Source organism: Geospiza fortis, unplaced genomic scaffold (genome assembly GCF_000277835.1).
Source record: "Geospiza fortis unplaced genomic scaffold, GeoFor_1.0 scaffold190, whole genome shotgun sequence".
Taxonomy (NCBI): Eukaryota; Metazoa; Chordata; class Aves; order Passeriformes; family Thraupidae; genus Geospiza; species Geospiza fortis.
This window is the reverse complement of record NW_005054328.1, coordinates 1,066,554-1,087,043: the sequence shown is the minus strand read 5'-3', so window position 1 is coordinate 1,087,043 and position 20,490 is coordinate 1,066,554. Positions and strand designations below refer to the sequence as shown.

Genomic DNA, 20,490 nt, shown 5'->3' with positions numbered 1-20,490 from the left:
GAAGTCAAAACAATGGCATTTTCTCCCAAGAAGGACTCTTAGTTTAAGTAAGAAACAGATGGCAAAGCTACTGGAGAGGTATTATTAATTTGGTAAGTGAATCACAGTGCAGCTCCTGCTTCATTTTGATAGTTTTGGGAACATACTGAGCCAAACAATTTGCAACAGTTGAGGAATCAACCCATTAGGACAGTAGATACGTGAAAACACTACTACTTGTTAGCAAACTGGGCATGTAAATGTCCAAAAAGACCACAGTTCAATGCAGCTTTTTCTTCACTAAAATTTCTTCTATTCCTACAAGAAGAAACTTTCTTTTAAACTTCTGAATAATTAAATTTGAAATGACTGACACTTACTAGGTTCATAGTAATCCAGTACAGTCACTGAAGCATCTTGGATATTTGCCACCTTGAAGTCTCTCACAGCTGGAATATCCACACAAACCTGTGTTTCATTTAGCTAGGAAAACAGAACAGAAACATCCTGAGAACCCTGGGGATGGTGGCTTCATGGAGGAGCTAAGGACTCCATGGTAGCTCAGTGGTAGTCCATTCTAAAGGCTTAAGAGTCAGGATGCATATAAAGATGATTATCTCATTTGCAGTCATTTTGATCAAATTACAGACTTCATTAAATGTCTGCCTTCTTATGTGTGATTTTTAAAAGGCCTAATTTAGAAGTCCATTACAAATACAATTAAGTTGCACCTTTCCAATCAGTCTCACTCAAAACCAGAAGAACTATTAATTCCATGTAAATAGCAGATGTTGATTTTCCCCAAAGAACACAATCATAATGTCTTTCCAAATTTAAGCCTAACAATGCCAGAGTCAAAATTAAAATCATCACAAACACATTTCTTTGTTATTTCCAACTTACAGAGTCAAAGTATAGGTTGACTTTTCCATTATCCTTTTCCGTCTTCTTAACTGTATTGTCTAATGGAACAAAATCTGGTGACACAGAGAAACCACTGAGTAAGCCAACCTCCATGAGGACCATACCACTACTGGGAGCTGAGCCAGAACCAAAGTACCTTTTCAAAACACAGAGACAAAGAAACTTTTAGTAGAAATGCAGTAGCTCACTCTCCAAATAAAACATTTGATCTTTAAGTCCCAACTTATGAAGAAATAATGCTTAATACTTGGGGAATAAATGGAACAAAATACAGACAAGAAAATGTCTAATGATAAAGAGCTAATAATTAATATCTCAATTATTTTTCCAGCTAATTTTAGCTACATATTTAAAAGCTGGTTTAGCACTCAGAAAACTGTAATACATAAATCATGTGAGAGACTACACTGACACCATGAGGAACTTTCAATCGGCATCTATTAGTACAGGTTTATATTACAAATATGCAGAAACTATTGCAATTAAACACGTTTCAAAAGAAGTTATTAAGAAACTGCTGCAGGAATTCCTGTACTGAAATATATGTACTTCCTCTTATGGATGCATTGTTTTGCTTTTATTAATTTTGGAGGCCAAGATACATGTGTATACACCAAAGAAGTCTCCCAGACCTTTTCATATTTCCTTCACAGAGATTGATGGTACCATTAACAAAGTCATCACCAAATTATTTCACAAAGTTTCAGTTTTAGAATGCATAGCCATGTTATTAATCCACATTTGGAAGAAGATTTAATAAGTTGAGTCCCTTTTTTTTCCTAAATAATGCTTACTATTGTATCTTCTTCCAACGTGAAAACCAGATGCTGGAGTAAAAGTTTGCTCTGTTGAGCAAGTCTTGCACACTATGGTGCATAACAGATGTATCAAAATATATTTATGGTGCTCTGTGCTACAAGTGTCACCTAAACGACCTGCAAAAGATTCTACTGCTTTAAATAAAGCAGGTAGCAGAAGAGTTTCCCCAGCCTTAGCACAGAAGGTAAATGATTATTGTCCCACTAAAATAAAAGTGTCTCCAATCCTCATTTCAAAAGCCTAGCAGTATTGAAAGTAATTAAACTATTTCTTTGTAGAGCTGGGCAGTTAAAAAAAAAATAAAAGGAAAGAGTTGCTTTCAAAGCAATGCTGTTAAGCCTGGCTGATTCAAGGCAGATACAACTTTGAAAGAAATACAGCACAACTGCTGACTTCAGTTGGCTCACAAGATTAGAAACAACTGAAACCATCTGTTTGATGATGTGCTGTGCCAAAGTAGCTGCTATTGAAAACAAATAATTGAATTGGAACTGGATGTAATTATTTCTGCATAATTACCAATAAGAGGAGAATAAAATATCCAAGCTGTCTAGCCAGCCTGGGGTACTACTAAAACACCAACAGAGAACCAAACTATCGTGGTACTGACAAGGAGTGAATTAGATATATCCCTAGAATTTATGAGGATCTGGCTCTCAAAAAAAGGAAGAGAGGCAGCCTTGGAGGTGGGTTGTGGTACCATCTCTTCAACTCCATGGTCTCTTAAAAAAAGGGAAAAGAATCATCATGCAAGAATGACCAGCAAGAGAAAGACAGACTTGAAACTTGGACCTGAGGAAAAGGATAATATTTTCAGTTGAACTTTATGTTTCAGCTCTTCAGCAATACAAGATCAGGGTGAGACCCTCTCACAGATGATACAAAGAGAAAACAAGTTAATGTATGCAGAAAGCAGAAATGAAAGTATAAATTGAACCATCAGTGATCAGTTTCGCATGCCTGGAAAAGGTATGCGGGCAGTAAGACTTAGAAAAAACTAGCAAATCCTGGGTATCTGCCTCCCAGAGAGTGTGTTGGCTCCTCTAACCAAGAACCACTTCAACTTGAATGAGACATCATCTGCTCTAGTGTCATAAATAATACCAGTTAAGAAGACCATAGCCAACCCCTATCAAGCTGGCTGAGAGACGGTGGATATTCTCCAGATTAAAGAAAAAAAAAATGGTGAAGCTGAAGCCTTCAGTACCTAACTATGTATATCCACAGCTAGATGCATACCACAGCTAGACTATACACACTCACGCGTTGAGATTTCAACAGCCTTTTTCTATTGGTTTCTCTACTAGAAAGCCAGATCATGTTATAAAGATCATAAGTAGGCAACTTTAAACTAATTTAGGAATATAGATAAGGCATACATTATATACAATTTATAGGAAAAAGAAGAGGAAGATGTCTATGAAGCTCAGCAATCAGAGATGAAGCCACAGCCTCAGCAATTTAAACAGACTTACTCAAAGTACCAGTCCATTTCCCACAATAAGAGCTGATGGAACTGATGTTGGAACTAACTAAATGTTCCAAGTAATCTCTTGAGGATGCTTTTCAGTGTCACTAGATTTCCTCCTCTTCTTTGAACACTTTGCAATTAAAGCATCAGCACCCTAGAAGATCCCCAGAAAGATGGAGCACCTCTCTGTATTTTAAGCAAAAGGTCTTAGCTAGAGAGTCAGGTTGCCCAAAAAATACTTACCCCAAACCCAGCATGTAAACCCTTTACATGTCAGGAGTTTGTGCTAGACTTTAGAATGCTGTTGACACTTCATAGAAGACTTTAAAAGAGAACAAGCCCATTCTGTTTCAAGAGCTCTCATGTATTCTAGAGTCTCTGCCCACCATCTGTGTCACTGAACTGGATACTAGAAACATAAAAACAGAGCTCTGGCTTTATGCCTGCTGGCTATTTCCCAAATTAAATCAATGCTCCATACTGAAATCATATTCTCTATAGCTGATTATTTGTATGCTGGTGTCACCTAGAGGCTCATCTCCAGTCACAGCCCCCTTTTGGAAGGCAGAGCATAAGAATAGTTCGAGGCATATGGTGTACAAAGTTTAAAGAAATAGCAAAAAGAGGGTGTGGATGAAAGTCATGTAAGAGGAATCGTTGTGGGTCAGGTGGTACTTTGTAAATCTTGCATTTACAAGGAATGTAACAAGATGTTACATATCTAATATGTATAATGGCACAAGAAAAAAACAGTGTTTCTAGAGGAAGTATTCACAAATAGATGAAACACTTAAATACAACAAATGAAGTAATCTCAACAACATTATTGTGGATTATAAAAGACAGAAGACAAAACCCATAAATACATATATATAGAGAGAGATAAAATGTCCTATAGGGTTTCATATGAAATATGCAGTGGTCTTTAACTACAATAGGAAATGCATACTGGAGAAACTGCCAGAAAAGAAACACCTTCAAATATACCTTTTAAATATGTGTATGAACACTTCCACAGCAAGCAAAATGGAGGCACAAAGCAGTCAAAGAAATAACTTGATTGACTGGCTGACCTAGGAATATTCAGTTCAAAGTCACCTATTCTCATGTGATGTAAATTCTATCCAGGTAACACCAGGTGGCTGTCCTGTGGTCCCTGAGATGATACTTGAGTAGGCTCAGCTCAGTTTTTAGTAGCTGATTACTGAACAAGAAACATCACCCCAGATGCACATGTTCTCCCATATCCTCCTGCCCCCTCTTTCTTATTCAGCAAAAAGAACAGAATTAGCCTGGGTGGAAAACTTTCCACCTCTTTCAAATCTAGAATAATGTATTGTAGTCTATTACCAAGTTCCCTGCTATTGGTGAATGAAAGACCACAAAGATAGTTGCACAATAAGGCAATGTGAATTTGTTATTATGTAAATATGGATTTTGACTCCTGCCAAAATCATTCTGAGTGAAGTTAATTATGGAGATGAAAAAAAGAATGATTACTTCATGGTGTGTTCAGCACTTCAGAACTTCCTTCTCTCTTTACAAAAAAAAGTATCTACTTCTGTATCAAAAGCAAAGGACTATTTTCATGAAAGGCAAGAGTAATAGGCCCTTGTCACAGCTTGCTACTCAAGTTAGAATGCAGAGATACTGATCCAATTTTCAAGTCTGTCCACATGCATCCCTATAGCTCAAAAGCACTTGCACCAAAGAAACTGTTGAGTTTTTCCTTGTATTTCACACAAACTCTTCCACATTCCTCTAACATTTAGGGTACTTTGATCTTTATGCATAATAGTAAAAAGAAAAAAAAATCACCTGGCCAGCAAAAATTTATTTATAAATTGATTCATAGTTTCACTACTATCATTTGTGCAAAGTAATTTTTATCTTCTTCAGGTATACATTTATATCCCAGACATTAGTAAATTCATACAAACAAACAGATAACTTAGTTTATGTAAAGCAATCTAAAGCTGGTATATACAAGGATGTGTATGAGAAGCTCCAACTGATTTACCTACCTTGTGCACACATTCAAAGTCAAGTGGTTTGTATCATCTTTATCATCTTTTACATCAACATTCAAGTCAAAGGCTTCTTGATTTTGGACAGATCTGAGCCTCTGATCGGTGTGCTTTGTGTTGTACATAACATTCAGCTGTGGATTGCAAGTACAGACATCAGGTGACACATAAAGCAAATCAGTGTGGTTTAAACACCAAGTTGCTAGCACCATAACTCCAGAGGAGCATCCACATGAGAAAACACACATTTGCACAGACCTGCTAGCCTGTAATTGACTTGCTAACCTATAACTCAGACAAGCCCCTGTCATACCTTCAAATTTGGACTGACAATTTTCCATTTGCTACCTGAAACCATTGTAGAAGGACTGTGATTTTCCAGAAGCACTTTTCATTCCCTTTTCTTTAGCCAAGCAAAATGCATATTGGGGTCTTGCAAGGGGAGTTATTTTAGCCACTTTCTGTTTATTTTTCTATTAAAAGCAAAGAAGAGCCCTCTCACCATACTATGTGTTTTATCTGGATGACTGAGGGAATCATCTTTAATTTCTGATTTTTGTTTTTGTTGCCATGTCTCTCACTTTTTGATACAAAAATCATGCTCCTTCTTTCAATCTCTACACATAATTCCCATTGCCCTGCCCAACACTGCTGAATTTAGCATGCTGTAAGAGTGCAGAGCCAGTTCTGCAGAGGCACTCAGGACAGCCATGGTGCAGCTGTGAAGATTTATCATGCACAACTGCTCCACAGAAGGCAGTACCAAGGATGAAACCAATCTAGAAAGCCTGCCAGTTGAAGGCACACAAAAAGCAGTGCCTCAACAATCTGTCACCACAGAAACAAAACTGTTTTAACTTTTGCCAGAAAAAGCTTAATGAATGGGAATTTACTGCCAAGGCAGGAAGTTCTGAAACCACATACTGAACAGGTCAATCAGCTATAATTTCATGGAATAAGCTATTGTTGTTATGGTCTGACTTTCTTTTCCCTATTCCTCACGACAATGAAGGAAAACCTTTTCACAACACAGAGTTTAATTAAAGCCTTCTTGTGTATACACACTCATGTTGGGGACAGAAGGCTATTATACAGAAACTCACATTAAATCAACAAAATGAGCAAATGCATTTCTTAAGTTTTAAAAGGCAACTGCCAAAGCTAAGGCAGAACTAGTCTAGTCTTGTATATAGTGCAATCAGTTCTGGGGAGATGCCCAAGGAGAGAAAATTAAAAGCTAGTGTTCTGCAGGAGAGTGATGCTTCAAATAGTAGCTGACACTATCAATTATAAAAATATGGCAGATTTATAATCCCCTAATTAATGCCTATCCCTTTTCTTCTTCAACTAGCAGCATAAATGAGCTTGACTGAGCGTGTGAACTCAATGAAAACATCGCCAATATTTTCTGTCCATTTTGAGTACTCAAATGGTAATGGAGAAATATGTGTGCATTTCATCATGTACCTATTTCAGTACCATCAGTACCATCAGTACCATCACTAAATAACATTCAGTCCCTGCCTAAGTCCAGCAAAAATATACTGAGTGGAAAAAACAGTCACTGTTTCCAGTAATAAGTAACAGGGAATTCTGAGGTTTTCTCCTCATTCCCTCTCTATACCTCATCAGGAGATTGAGGAGATCTTGTTCACCTATCCACTTTGCCCATAGCCACCCTTGTTTGAGCCTGTCCACCCTCCCCTTGTTGCTGGTTCTAGAATTTAGTGGCATTCTCCTTCCTTCCAAGAAAGCACGGGCCATGCCAATTATTTTAGTCATGTGTCAAGTCCAGCTCACAGAAGAAACATGTTTCTTTCAAGACTTTCAGTAGGCCTCCTAAGGCAGATTGCTTCTTTGACTCCTTTCTCTAGAGCATCTTCCATAATACCCTAACCCATCTTCTCTTCACTCTTGCAGAGTAAGCATCTTAGGTCATGCATGGGATATACCCACAATGGGATATACCTACAACGGAGAGTCAAGCTAGAAAATTTTATTGACACCAGGACCAAAAAGCTGTAAGTAAATGTCTGCCTTTACAATCATAATATCCAAAATAAATACATTTTATGAGATCCTGAAGGGTCAGGAGTGAATGCACTGCCAACTTGCACACACAGACAGTGAGATTTCACCAAAATAATTTTTTTTCCTAAGAATCCATTCTGTTGGGAAAGCATGATGTTTCCATTAATGGATTTAATCTTGTGTTGTGTGATATTTAAATGAATTACTGTTTTGACACGCTACATTTGGCGAGAAAGCCAAATCCCAGAACAGTGATTCTTATCGCTGTACTCTGACGGGCCCAAGACAATGAAACCCAGCTGAAGAAATGTGATTGCAATGTCATATGCTATCTGATTTATTAAATCTGATCCAGACCTAGCCTATGTCTGCGAAAAAGAGAAATCTCATTCAATGTCCTCAGTGCTCTTTCTTTTAGAATATCAGACCTGCCAAAGGAAGCAGAAGAAAGGAACTGATCTCAGCAAAGACAAGGTTTTGGAGGAACTACTCCAGGGTGTTAAGTGTAATATTCTGAATCAAGTCACAGCATCTCTGACTCCATATTTCAGGAAAAGAAGCAACAGCACAGTGACCTAAATGAACAAGGTAACCTAGCCTTGGTTTGTGAACAGCAGTTCTTTGTGAGCACATTTCCATGTTCATGCAACAAACCAGGAACTTAAACCCTGGTGTTATACACCCCAGGGAATGCTCCACCACAGCCAATTGTGGTGGCTATTCTCAGTGGAAGACTTCTGCCCAGTCTTCACCAGACATGCTAGTTTGAATGTGAAATTTTCCTGGCAGAAATAATGTAATTGGAACCAATGTGTTTTCACGAAAGATATTAATTTCAACAAATCAGTGTTTTCCAGCAAGAAACAATTTGCTGAAAAGTTTTTCATCAGCTCGCCTGACAAATTAACTGACTAAAAGCAGGAAGTATTTCTCAACAATTATTAGGGTTAAGTAGTCTTAACTGTTCTGGAGCCCCACTTTGTTACATTCCACACAATCACACACACAGACACACTGAAACCACAGATATGTGAACACAGTCCTGCTGAGATCTTCATTCCTATCTTGGCCTGCAAGTCTGAATCTAAATTATCCTCTGAAACTTTTGAACTTTGCTGTAACTTCATCTGTACTTCTGGGAATTAATAATCATGGGTTGTGATTTATGGCACTGTGGGTTTTGCAGACTGGTGGTGAATGAATGAGGTGTATCTCCAGATGCTGTTCACTGCTGATAGGCAGCTGTGAAGACTTCTTTGAAAAGGTGTTTTATCCCAAAGTACATTCACAACCATCACCAGGCTTTTTTTGCTTCCCAGATGCATAAGAACACTAAAGTGAAGGACAGATTGGATGGAACTTGAGAGAGAATCTGACCTGGCATAAAAACTTGGAGACACTTAAAGGTGACTTTGGATCAGTTTTCTCAAGTATGACTAGTAGTCCACTAGGAACTCTTGTTTTGTGACATAGTCATCAAGTATAAGTTTATACTTTCAATAAAATCAGTCTCTCATGCTCAGAGACTAGTATTTCTGCTAACTTTTCCAAGGTCTGCTCTTTCACCTGTGTGGTCACAACCAATTGCCATGGAGAGGGCACCAGGGAAGTGAGATCCATTGCTGACCATATCAAGTTAGATCCAGTACTGTTTTCTGATATGGTATTTCTCCTTCCACTTTCTGCCATGCCCACACTTTTGGCTGATGCTAAGCGTCTATTACTGTTTGTAGTTTGCAGAATCATTTGACTCTGCTTTTCATGCTATTTCAGAACAGTGTAAAAATTGCTGGAGAACCTAGCTGTAATAACTTCTTATCTTTAGTTTTTGTTGCTTTCTACTTCGAGGAAAATAATATTAATATGGATATGAATATGAAAGGAAAACAATTCTTATAGCCAGTAATGCAATCTTATTCTGTATTGATCTGTGCCTTATCATGGTTTACCACAGCTTCTCAAATGAGGCATTTTTGCCTAGTCCACATACCTGTTTTACTCTGAACTCTGTGTCTGCCAGTGTACCACTGTAGTCCTTTGTCTTGCAAATGGACATTGCATTTCTGCAGGAGGACAGGGCTGCTTTGATACAGCTCTGGCTCATGGAAGTGCCCCAAAACTGTCAGTCATCCAGCAGTACTTAAAAGGCCACACCATTGGTCAGAAATGACATGAATATATCCATATTTTATTCACAGCACTCCTCAGTTAGTGAAGTGCTTTGCTAATGATTTAAGACATTTTGGAAGACTGCTCCTATTAACAGGTTTTATAAAACTTCCAAAACACACCTTCCTTAGAGAAAGCATATCTTCAGCAAGTATACCTACCTGATTGCCTGCATTGCCTACCTGAAAGACAGCAAATCCCATTCCCTCCGCTGACACTGTCATTGTCATTTGTTGTGCAGGGGGAATCTGAAAGAAAGATGAGCAAACCAGTATTTTCAAAGTACTTTCAGTCAGCAGACTTCACAAAAGTATTCCTCACTTTTTACAGTACCTCCTTAGTCTGAAGCAGGAAACGGTTTCGAGTATCAATTGAGAATGTCGCTGGCATTTCCAAAGAAGGGGCTGTCACTGTTATATCCATTTCTGTTTTGCTCGCCACAGTGAGAGCTGCAAACAGACTCAAGGCTTGTAGAGCCACCACTGTGTCCTGTTGAGAGAAACAAACCCTTCTGTATTGAAAAGAAGCAGCCAGCACAGCACACAGACCATGCCTTGGGGAGCTCATAGTCCCTGCTTTGACTCATTTGTTGATCATGCTGAAGCCTTCCCGCAGCCACCTCCCTATCTCTGGATTCCCCTGGCATGAAGATCCCAGCCCAGAAGAGAGAGCAACACAAGACAAGAAGTTAGCTACTGTGGGAATGGAAAATGAGGTGGGAGCCAGCCAAGGAAGTTTTCCTCTTGTGTGAGGTATGTGCAACACCTGACAAGCTGAAAGACACAACAGTCAGAATTACACACCAATCATGGAGAAAGACACAGAGGAAAGTAGCAACATTGCTACTTTCTAGATTTATTTAGTGACTGTGCATTAAGTGCACAATACTGCACAGGAGTTTTTCAGGGTGCCTTGATCATTGATGCAAAAGCTACATACCTGAAAAATCATTAGCACTAATTTTAACAAAAGGTTGAAATGAATTTTTATCAGACACTCAGCAACAATTTCAAAGGGCTTCAGCTCAGTTTACCCTCTGTATTTGATCCAAAGGTTTTGTGCAATTGTTTAACCACTGCAGAATATACAGTCATATATGTATCTAAAATACTTTTTTTCATATTTGTGTGTGATTGTAGGCTTAGCTCTCCAGGTTTTGAACACAAGAGGCAGTGTTTGAACGTTTGGTCCAGCCCAGTTTAGGGAATGAGAATTTTAACATCCAATATTTTCTGGGAAGAAATACGGTAATCAAATATATGTCTCTAATCTCAGGGACTTATACTGTTCATTTTGCACCTATTTTTAACCGGTCAGAGTGAAGAAATTGGCCTTTCAGGCTTGGCATACAGATTATTTATTACTAGGCCCCTTCTAGTAACAAAACTCTAACATAACAGGAATTCATTCACTAAACATGGTGACTGTGCCATACCTTAAGGGGCTAGTAGGGGCTTATTATTCACGCTAACTGATGAAAAAACCATTCTCCTTCCCATGCCACATCCTTGTCTGAGATGCCCTGCTTCACTGATTCCAGAAATGCAAAAACATCAGCTGATTAGCAACTGCATATTCACAGTAAACTGTATCATGGATACAGATTATTGTGAATTACTACACCCTAACTTATAAAGCATCACACACGCAACTTAATGCTTTCCTTCTTATTGTTCAACAATATATTAAGTTTCTCATGTAATAAACTCACAGAAGGAAACACTCCAAACATTTTTTTAAAGCAAACTTAGAAGTTAAGTAAAAAACTATGGAGTGATTTCTACAATTTAAAAAAGGCATCTAGCAAGACACTGGAGCAATTTTGAAATTTAAACAGTTTGGACTATGGAAGAACAAAAGGATTAAATAATTTCTTAATTTTAGCCTCAAGGGTAAATTATAGATTTTCAAACTTCCAAGTAAATAGGTTTCTGGAGAATAGAGAAAAGCTTTTAAAACTCATTTAATGCTTCCATCAACCTCTCCAAATAATAAGCAAGAATTAACACATTAGGAAAGCCCTAATACCTCAGGGGAACCAGGCTGGTTCTTAAATTGCATTTTACTCAGAACACATTTCTCTCAGATTAATATCAACCAACATCTGAAAATAATGAAGGATAGCCTGTACACCTTGGTACCAGCAGCATGATGAAATGTGACATTTTACTGTGACCAGCATTTGTAGTTAATTTAAAAGCTAGTTTAAATCAATGCAATTCAAAGTACTATCTAATTTTTTGGATGCCAGCACAGCTTACAAGACGTGGCTTCAATAACATGGAAACCTCCTGGAGATAGTGAAGATATTCCAAATTTCATGGCCCATCAAAAATCTATGCAATAATAAGGACAAAGTACATTAGTAAGTTAAGACCAACTGCCAGAAGAGGGATTAGGTTAGGCTGTTTTTCTAAAACTTACTCCCTTTAGTAAAAGGCTAAGTTAATAGCCTTTCAGGAGTTTGAGGACCTGCACATGGTAAAAATAAAAAGAGGCTTCTCTCCTTGGAAAGGAAGTAAACATATATATTCATCATACTTATTTTGAAAATATGTTTAATTGCTTTTCCACAGGCACTACTATTTCTTCTTTATTTGTTATTAGTACATTATATAAAGAACGTCTCCCTCTGATTCTCTTTTTTATTAGACTTGCCAAAAATACTAAAACTGGCAGTCCAGGAGTAAGATGACAATAATGCAAGCTTGTACATAACCAAAGCTGTTACAGCAAAACAAAACTCAGCAATTATTGTGTAAGAATGGTCCTTTTTAATTTTTAAATATACACTGCTTGTTTAGAAATTATAGCCAAACCCCTTAAGACAAGATATTACCTGAGTAGATGAAAATCCCCCAAGGTGATTTCTTTGATGACTTAACCATTTCATAATAGGGATCCCTTCAGCTAATCTGTCTTGATGAAAGTGAGAGAGCAGAGCGTATGCTGCAAGTTCAATATCAATGGACCGTGGCTGCCATGAGTCAGAAATTTCAGAAGCAGGTGTTACCCAAAAACGAAATTCTCCTGTAAAAGAAACCAACAATAACCTGATCCACAGACTGAAGTCTTTGGATTTCTGGGAAAGTCTTAGGGGAAAACTCTTCATTAATGCTTACACATGGGCTCTATGGGATCTATGATACTGTGTTAATGCTTAGGTGTGTGTTCCATAAGGTACTTCCTCAGCAATGTCTGAATCCCCATACAAAAACAGCTGGAGTCTAAATAGTCATTCAACTGATTTTAGTGAACTTTACATTGATCCTTTCCTTGTCAGCCTGAAGTGCTCACATAAAGAAGCCCTTCTGAAAAGGCTGCCTTGTTGTTCTAGTGCTCCTTTCTCTCAGGACCAGAGAAGGCACCTCAGGCAGCACAGCTGCTCAATAGACTCATTCTTGAGTAAAGCCTTCCCAAAAAAATGACTTCTTCTCTTCCAAGAAGTGACTGTCCAAAAGGCCTAACTAGATACCTATCAGGTATCTAAAGATAGACAGACACTCAAAAGGCTCCATTGCTAGGCTACAACACAAATTCCTCTGGATTCTTCAAGATGATAGTTACTATTTTGAGCCAAAAACTTCCATTTCTTATACTCCATCTGGTCTGTTCTTCCCCCAAATTAGGAAAAATAATTCAGCTGAACTTGAAAGTCGTTACATATACTGAGATGATAGGTCCCCAGAGAAAGTGCAACAGACCTCTGCATTGCCTTACAGAAAGTCCAATACTCTACCTCTTCTTTCTAATACTCATTGTTCCCCAATACCCTCCTGATCTCTCCAAACTACACTGGAATAGGGAACTTCATCCATCTATCTCCCTTTAACCAGGCTGATCAAATGAGGCACATAATAAAACAGGAAAACTGACAAGCCATGTCCTTCAACAGCATCACAGCACTCCTATGAGGAACACAGTAACTGAGACTGAAGGCCCAAGCCTTGTTGTGAATTGTCGCTCATTTATGGACACTTCTTATTAAGGCTGTCTCGGGACTTATTAGCTAATTCTCTATATCATACTCTGAACAGATTTGAATTCTGAGCACAGAGCTGTAGATATGTGATAGACATTTTTAAATTTGACAAAAATCTATCTGTACAACAGTGTGAGATATTTGTGCAGTACCTTGGCGTTCTGCTCTCTGGTTCAGCATATTCAGTGCTCCCTTTGCTCTTGGACTTTTTGCCCAGGACAATGCGTATGTCACAAGTGCCAATGTGTAATTATCTGAAATGCCTTCTTCTAATTTATCTTCTAGAAAGTTTGTAGCAGTCTTGATGGCATAAGCATGCTGGAAATGAAAATAATATTGAGGAATGTACAGTGAATAAAACATATCTTGGAATAGAAAAATGTAAAAGACAAATTTGTACTGAACCAGAGAAATTACTAGCCCCAAACCACAACCAAGAAACAATGAAAATCTCTTTCAGAGTCACACATGAATTTCAAAGGCAAGCCTTTTGATCTGGCATTGTCTTTATGAAAATGAATAATTTCAATTAAATCAATTGGAATGGCTTAATATCTTTAAGACTAGTTCCCCCCCAAGAAATTTCTTTCCAAGTTCTTGGACTCAAGTCATGACAGTATTCTTGCCAACAGAAACTGCCTTTAGATTTTGCAAATATAAAACTGAAGGGCTTAACACAGCTTTGCATTGCTTTGAATAGGTAAGGGATATTTAACAAAATGTGGTTAGATTTTGTCTGTGTCCAAATATTCCTCTATTTCTATTAACTACCAAGTGTTTGCCAGGTACTATGAAGATTTATGAAGCATTCTCCTAACTATGAATCATATTTATGAATTCCAATACCTGTTTATCTGGGAACCCTAGGAGGGATGATATGATGTAAGCTGTGAGAGTAATTGGATTGTTGGTGCCTCCTTGAAGATCACTGTGTAACACTTTCCCAGGTTCCTGGAACTCTCCATTTATTTTCTGATGACGGACAATCCATTTAGCTGTATCCATGAGCACATCTTCATCAATATCTATGAACGGACGAGCTTGAAGGAAACATCTCAATACAAAAGCTGATAACCTTGGGAAAAAGGTTCATCAAGAAAGTCAAAATTAGCCATGCATTACAGCTTCTTCTTGTTTCAGATTATATAAAAGTATTATAAAGCATAAGGTGTTCTACACACCCCTACCAAGCAGAGCAAAATGCAGGCCTCACTCAGGTAAGCAGGTAGACTAACTTGATCCACCAAAAAATGAAGATATATCCTTTTTCCTGAAGATCACCCCTTCTGCAGTTATGTTTCAAAAATAAATACAAAGTAACAGGCTGAGTCTGTCAGCACACGTATATCTTTATTCAAATGCTGCTCTCCTGCCTTCTCCTGCTAGACAGAAGTTGTAATTTACAAAGTATTGCAGTAACCGGTTTGATGTTAATTACCAGCAGTATGTCTGTAATGATATCCTTGAAAGAACTTTTGTTGTTTAACTATTAATCCCACATTATCCCTCGACTCCCTTTTTTCCAAATGTGCATTCATGTAACTTGTCACTGCACTATTTAAGTACCAGAGTTGCCAGTACAGGTAAGCAATCTTCATCTGCCAATCCACCAACGTCGAGTCAAAGGCAAATCCTGCTGATGTCAATGGAAGATGCCCACTGAGTCCAGAAGAAAGTCTCATTCAGTGGCACAGTTAACAGGGACAGAAGCATGTACTGAAATATGTCAGTACATCTAAAGAGAGCAAGGGTTAGCAGAACAAAGTGCTGGAACCTCTCTCTGTTATCTCTCTGGCTTCCACAACTATGCTCTGTACGCTTCCTGAAACTCAGCACTGAAAAGACTTTCTCAGCTGTGTTTACAGTCTCAATAAAAGGAAGTGTGACAGATGCAAGTAGAACAAATTTTTGCCACCAGGAACTCTGTTCACCCCCTACAAAATGCTTTAGTCAGTCTTCAGTTTCCAGTATGGAGATAACTGATAATCTGATTGAAGCAGCAATGATCACACAGCCCTAAATGGTTTCAGGCAAGTGCAAGAATAACTAATTTAATTGTTATTCTTCATTCCTTTGAAGAAAGCAACAGAAAAAAACTTTCAGACTAAACTATTTTCCTGGTTAAAATAATTCATCATTCCTTTTTTTTTTCCAAAATTAAAAAGCCTTGCCTAATAATGCCTTTGACAATATGTTATCCAGCAAGAAAGACTTAGAGTTGGCCTAAACACCTAATGAAAACCAGGCAGAAGGCTAATACAGCTGGAAACTTTCACCAGCTTGACAAAAACTTTTCAGATGCAGGGAAAATATCTAAAAAACTAAAATTCCACAATGATTCTGGCAGAACTACTCACCATGTGCTCCCAGAGGGATCTTCATTTCCAAAGGCACTAAAAGAGCCATCATCCCTCTGGAAAAGCAGCTCTCTTTGGTAGCCTGAAGTGGAAAAGTAGAGACAGGTATTGAACACTTTCCTCTCATGTGGGTTCCTGCACAAACTGGGACTGAAACTGCTAATATGAACCAAGGCACTTTCTAAGGCTGAGAAGGGCACTACTTAAGTTTGTGTTTAATAAAAAACCTCCCAAATACGCAGAGACACACAAAATCATGTAGAAAATGGTGAGGAAGTGGGCAGCAATAGGAAGGATCCATCTACAAAAGGAGAACTAGAAACTCCTGTGGCTGCTCATCAGCCACCCAGCCAGTGCAGAGATGTGCTCCCACACACCCAGGGGTTCCAGGAGCACAGCAGTGAGAGCAGAGCACAGATGCAGTTAATTGCTTCATCATTTTGGGGATCCTGTGTACCTACAGAAGTGCTCCATCTTACAGCACAAGCAAAAATTAAGTGTTTTCCAACTGGAAGTGCAAGGCTACAAATGCCGCTGGAAAACCAGGCCTCCTCTTCAGGTGGCTTTTGAAAAATCAGTAGCCTTGCTATCAGAAAGGAATAGGCTTGCTATCAGAAAAAGCAAGTTGAAAATTGGTTGCTCTGAAATGGATGAAAAATTTCAAAAGAGCTGAAGATCCTGAAATGCTGAGAAGAGCCATTTAAAATGTTACCCAAAGATTTTTTGAATATCCCGAACAAGTGCAGCTATCTCCTGACTGCAGGGCATCCATAATAAAAGGATTTCAAAGGCTCACTGGCGGCTCACAACTACCAGCAGCATTCTCACTCATAGATGATTTCTGTACAGAAACAGTGTTCATTCATGATAGAAATGAAGAGCTTCCTATGATATGCTACTCACTGTAGTTTCTGGTATCTAAAGCCTTTGTTTCCTTGCATTTTGCCTGCCATTTGTGAATCCAGAATAGTAACAGCATCTATTTACAGCATTTCATAACATCTTTTCTTTTCCTCCACTCTGTCTTTTCCCTTGGTTTGACTATTTTAGCTATTATAATTAAGAAAGTATACTCATTAATTGAAGACCTGATAGATACAGACACAATACAGAATCAGACAGGCAGAAAGAAAAAAGGCAATCATCAGTAAGTCCTACACAAATGAATGATTCACACAAATATGTCCTGTGAGGTCCATCCAGCTACAACTGTAACTACATCCCTGGAAAATGTTCCTTGCTTTCACTGATAAAGGATTAATCACCCACTTCTGTACCATCCTGACTGTAGATATACAGTGAGTGAACCATACCCCTAATTACTGAGGAACAAATAGCCTGGTCCCTCAATCTAAGTGCCAGTATAAGATGAATTTCTAGCCATGGTCTGTCTGTAATAGAAGAGAATGAGAAATAAAGCTGTGAATCAGTATATATGGGTACCTTCTCATGTAACCCCAGTAGCAAGAAATATCTAGCTTTTAGGTATTCTTTAGAAGAACTTGCAATCGAAATTTTTTCTTTAATATAGGGGGTTTATTGTGTATTTAGTGTGACAACGGCTCATTACGTCACTAAAACTGGTGAATCTTGCAGATACTGACATACCTGTCATCTCAGTTAACGATACTAAGTAAAGCACTCTTAAATGGAAGGAAAAAGAGGAGAAATTAGTGGCATTTCTCCCCAAGAAAAGCAAATTCACTAACAAAGTTTGAGCCTCCAAATAATTTTCTAAGAGGAGCACAAATACATGTATATATACCAACAGACTGCTTCCTCTTCAAAAGTATCTGACTGCAAGGCCTGAAAATAAGGTCTTCCGCTTCTTTGCAGAACTGGCAACATACAGTAATAAGTATTATAATCACCATCCTGCTGGTAGTGTAGAAGCACTGGACTACAGCTTTCAGTCTGCTTAACAGAGGCTGCTGGGCAGCCCTTACACAGGCACAAATTAATCTCAGAGCGTGAGCAGGGGAGGGATCAGAAAGATGAGCAGAACCAGAGGGAGAGAGATCACTCAGCTATTTCCTACATTCTGTTTGCTTTTGTCTCCGTGCCAGCCCTGCAGTCACGCAAGAGTCTCCCAGCAGGAGCGTATCTAACACAGGAACGCCCGCGGGAACGCTGGAACAGGAGAGCCAGAGGCTCCCCCGAGCCGCCGCGCTCGGCCCAGCGCACACTCAGTCACACGGGAAAAATTATATCCAAACATCAACACGTGGAAGGAAAAGAGGGATCCTGGTATGAAGATGTCCATTGCTGTTCTCAGAGGGCTGGCTGGAACCCAAGAGATGTAAGAGGCTTGCTGAAAAGAGCTCACAAGGCTCCAAGAGGAATGTATCAGGATGGAAAGGACTTCAGAAAGATGTGAAAGATCCAAAGGATCTCACCTTCTACACAGCTTGGAAATTCTGCTCAAAATCTTTACCTCTTTGGATCAAACAACAAAGCTTTTAGACCAACCAGGGTTTTTTTTTCATTTCAGAAAAAGTGATTTGAAGATGGGATTTGTCGTTAGCACAATTAAGAAATGTGCCTAAAAGGCAACTTTTTCTTTGGCTTTGCCTTTGTTCTAAGTAAATGAAACTGCTAAAATAAAGATAATATAGCAGTTTCTGCTAGCTATATGATCCCTTCTTCTCACAATATTTAGCCATAAATTAATTATATTTACTTCAGATTTTGAGGTTACTTTTTTAAATACTTGGTGAATTATGACATGTGAAATAGTCTGTTTTCAATTAAACTTCATAACAATCCTTTCAAAAACTGAGCCTATAAAAATTGCATCAAGCTAAAGTTAATTTCAACTTAAAGATAACACTTGAAAAAATAATCAGTGCAACAACAGAAAACAAGTATTAAAATAAAGCAAAAAACCCAGAATCTTTTTAGATTGTGGTTCCTTTCTATGTTAAGGTTACAAATATTTCAGCACACCTAATGTTCTGGCACCTACAGTGTTAGAAACGCATACCTCATTTCAGAGCCTCAGAACAAAATTAAGAACACAAAACAATGCTTATGTAAGTGACATTAAACCTGTAATTTTCATTTGCTTTGAAATAACTTAAATAAATCCACTACTGGAAAACTGCAGAAAACTATGGTACCAAAGTTCAGTCTTAAAAGACTGACAGATTGCTTACAAACTTCAGAGTAGTTGTTTACATAACAATCTCTTCCTCCCCACTGTACTTTTCAACTAAACCATGTAGTAGGAAGGGTTTTAAAAAAAAAGATTAACTGCTTTGACAGAAAATTGGAATCCTGATGAAAGGAAAATTTATTTTGAGCTGTGCCTTTTCCAAGGGAAATGTCAACAACTTAAAAAAAATCAAACAAAAAACACTTAGACAGAGTAAACAAGAATTGAAAATGTCATCACGATGCCTTAGTAGGGGTGTAGCTCACATGGGGCTGGTGTCATTGCACTCTGAGAAGCAGGCTCAGCATGAGACTGACTCATGGCAAGTGTGGGACACCACAGTCAGACACTGTCTGATCCAAGAGCCAGAGGGCAACTGTGGTCTCCAAACTTTGTGATGTTCTGGAGTATCTCCCGATTCAAAGATATAACAATCTCCAACTAAAATTTTCCAGCTTTTGATTTCTAGCACAGAGTTCACTTCTGACCAAGCCTAAAATTTGTGTGGGCAAAAAAGCCAGCTATGAGATCAAATGCCACTCCTTGAGCTCTACAAGGACATGCCAGGTCAGGATGTGTCACTGAAGACATGGGATGAATATGGTTCACTCTGCTCACTGACTCATTTGAAACTGCTGTGCCTCAGGCAGAGATCAGAAATGTTTGCTCACATGTGGTTTTATCAAACAAGAAGTAATAACCATCTAGGAAATCCATGTGAATTACCTCCTAAAATGCATTTCTCAGATGAAAAAAAGCAATTACACAAAACCAACAATTTTTTTCTGAGAAAACTTGCCCTTATAAACAAAATAATTTGCTGTCTAATTCAATCAACCCAGAATAAAGAGGAAGAAAAAGAAAAAATGGGTTTCTCTTCCAGTTCTCATGACAAAAACTGAGCAATATTTCAAACACCATCTGCAGTCACAGAAATCTTTTTACTAGGAAGAGCTCTTAAAAATCTAACATCTTTATTGCATGCATACAAACCTTTTCTCATAAATGTTATTGCTTTTGATTTAATATCGTCTCTCAGCTGCCTGGTTTTAGTCAAGTATTGCAAAATATAAACATTGGGAGCAAAATTGATCATATTCTGTTCACCACAGCCATAAGGCATCTTAATCAATGATGACAAACCATTGATAGAAGGCCCCAGTAAATCACCTGAAAGATAAAATTAAACCAAAAAAAATTAAAGCTTATTGCAAATAATAGTATACCTCATATATAAAGGGTGATATGATCTAAATTGGGAGAAAATATGATATATTAGGAATATTTCTACTAAATACCTCTAAGCAGGCAGAAAAGATACTTCATCCACTAATCCACTTTATGCCCACTGATGCAGCTTTTTACAGACCCTTCCAATTACAGAGTAATTTCAAAGAGCTGCCATTTAAAAATGAAAAAGAAAAAACCCCAAACCAAACAAACAAAACCCTACATAACCAAAATCTATTTAATCCAGTAAAATGTAAACTTCATTTATTTCTTCTCTCACCTACAGTTATCAAAGCCTAGGTGTGACAGTAAACAACAGTTAGTCAGGTTATAGTCACCATTCTGCA

The 20,490-nt window shown here is 38.2% G+C and overlaps 1 protein-coding gene across 1 annotated transcript in view; it reads right to left on the bottom strand.

The window, feature by feature from the left end:
* The window catches only part of CD109 (CD109 molecule), a 71,202-nt gene that overhangs the window by 7,890 nt on the left and 42,822 nt on the right, over positions 1 to 20,490 (bottom strand). Inside the window, exons 23-32 of the mRNA XM_005421150.2 lie at positions 19,907 to 20,083; positions 15,760 to 15,841; positions 14,249 to 14,477; positions 13,555 to 13,720; positions 12,260 to 12,450; positions 9,754 to 9,909; positions 9,603 to 9,668; positions 5,218 to 5,354; positions 883 to 1,039; positions 360 to 462 (exon numbers count right to left, since the gene is read on the bottom strand). Coding sequence (XP_005421207.1) covers positions 360 to 462; positions 883 to 1,039; positions 5,218 to 5,354; positions 9,603 to 9,668; positions 9,754 to 9,909; positions 12,260 to 12,450; positions 13,555 to 13,720; positions 14,249 to 14,477; positions 15,760 to 15,841; positions 19,907 to 20,083 — 1,464 coding nt within the window. The remainder of the gene's footprint in view (positions 1 to 359; positions 463 to 882; positions 1,040 to 5,217; positions 5,355 to 9,602; positions 9,669 to 9,753; positions 9,910 to 12,259; positions 12,451 to 13,554; positions 13,721 to 14,248; positions 14,478 to 15,759; positions 15,842 to 19,906; positions 20,084 to 20,490) is intronic.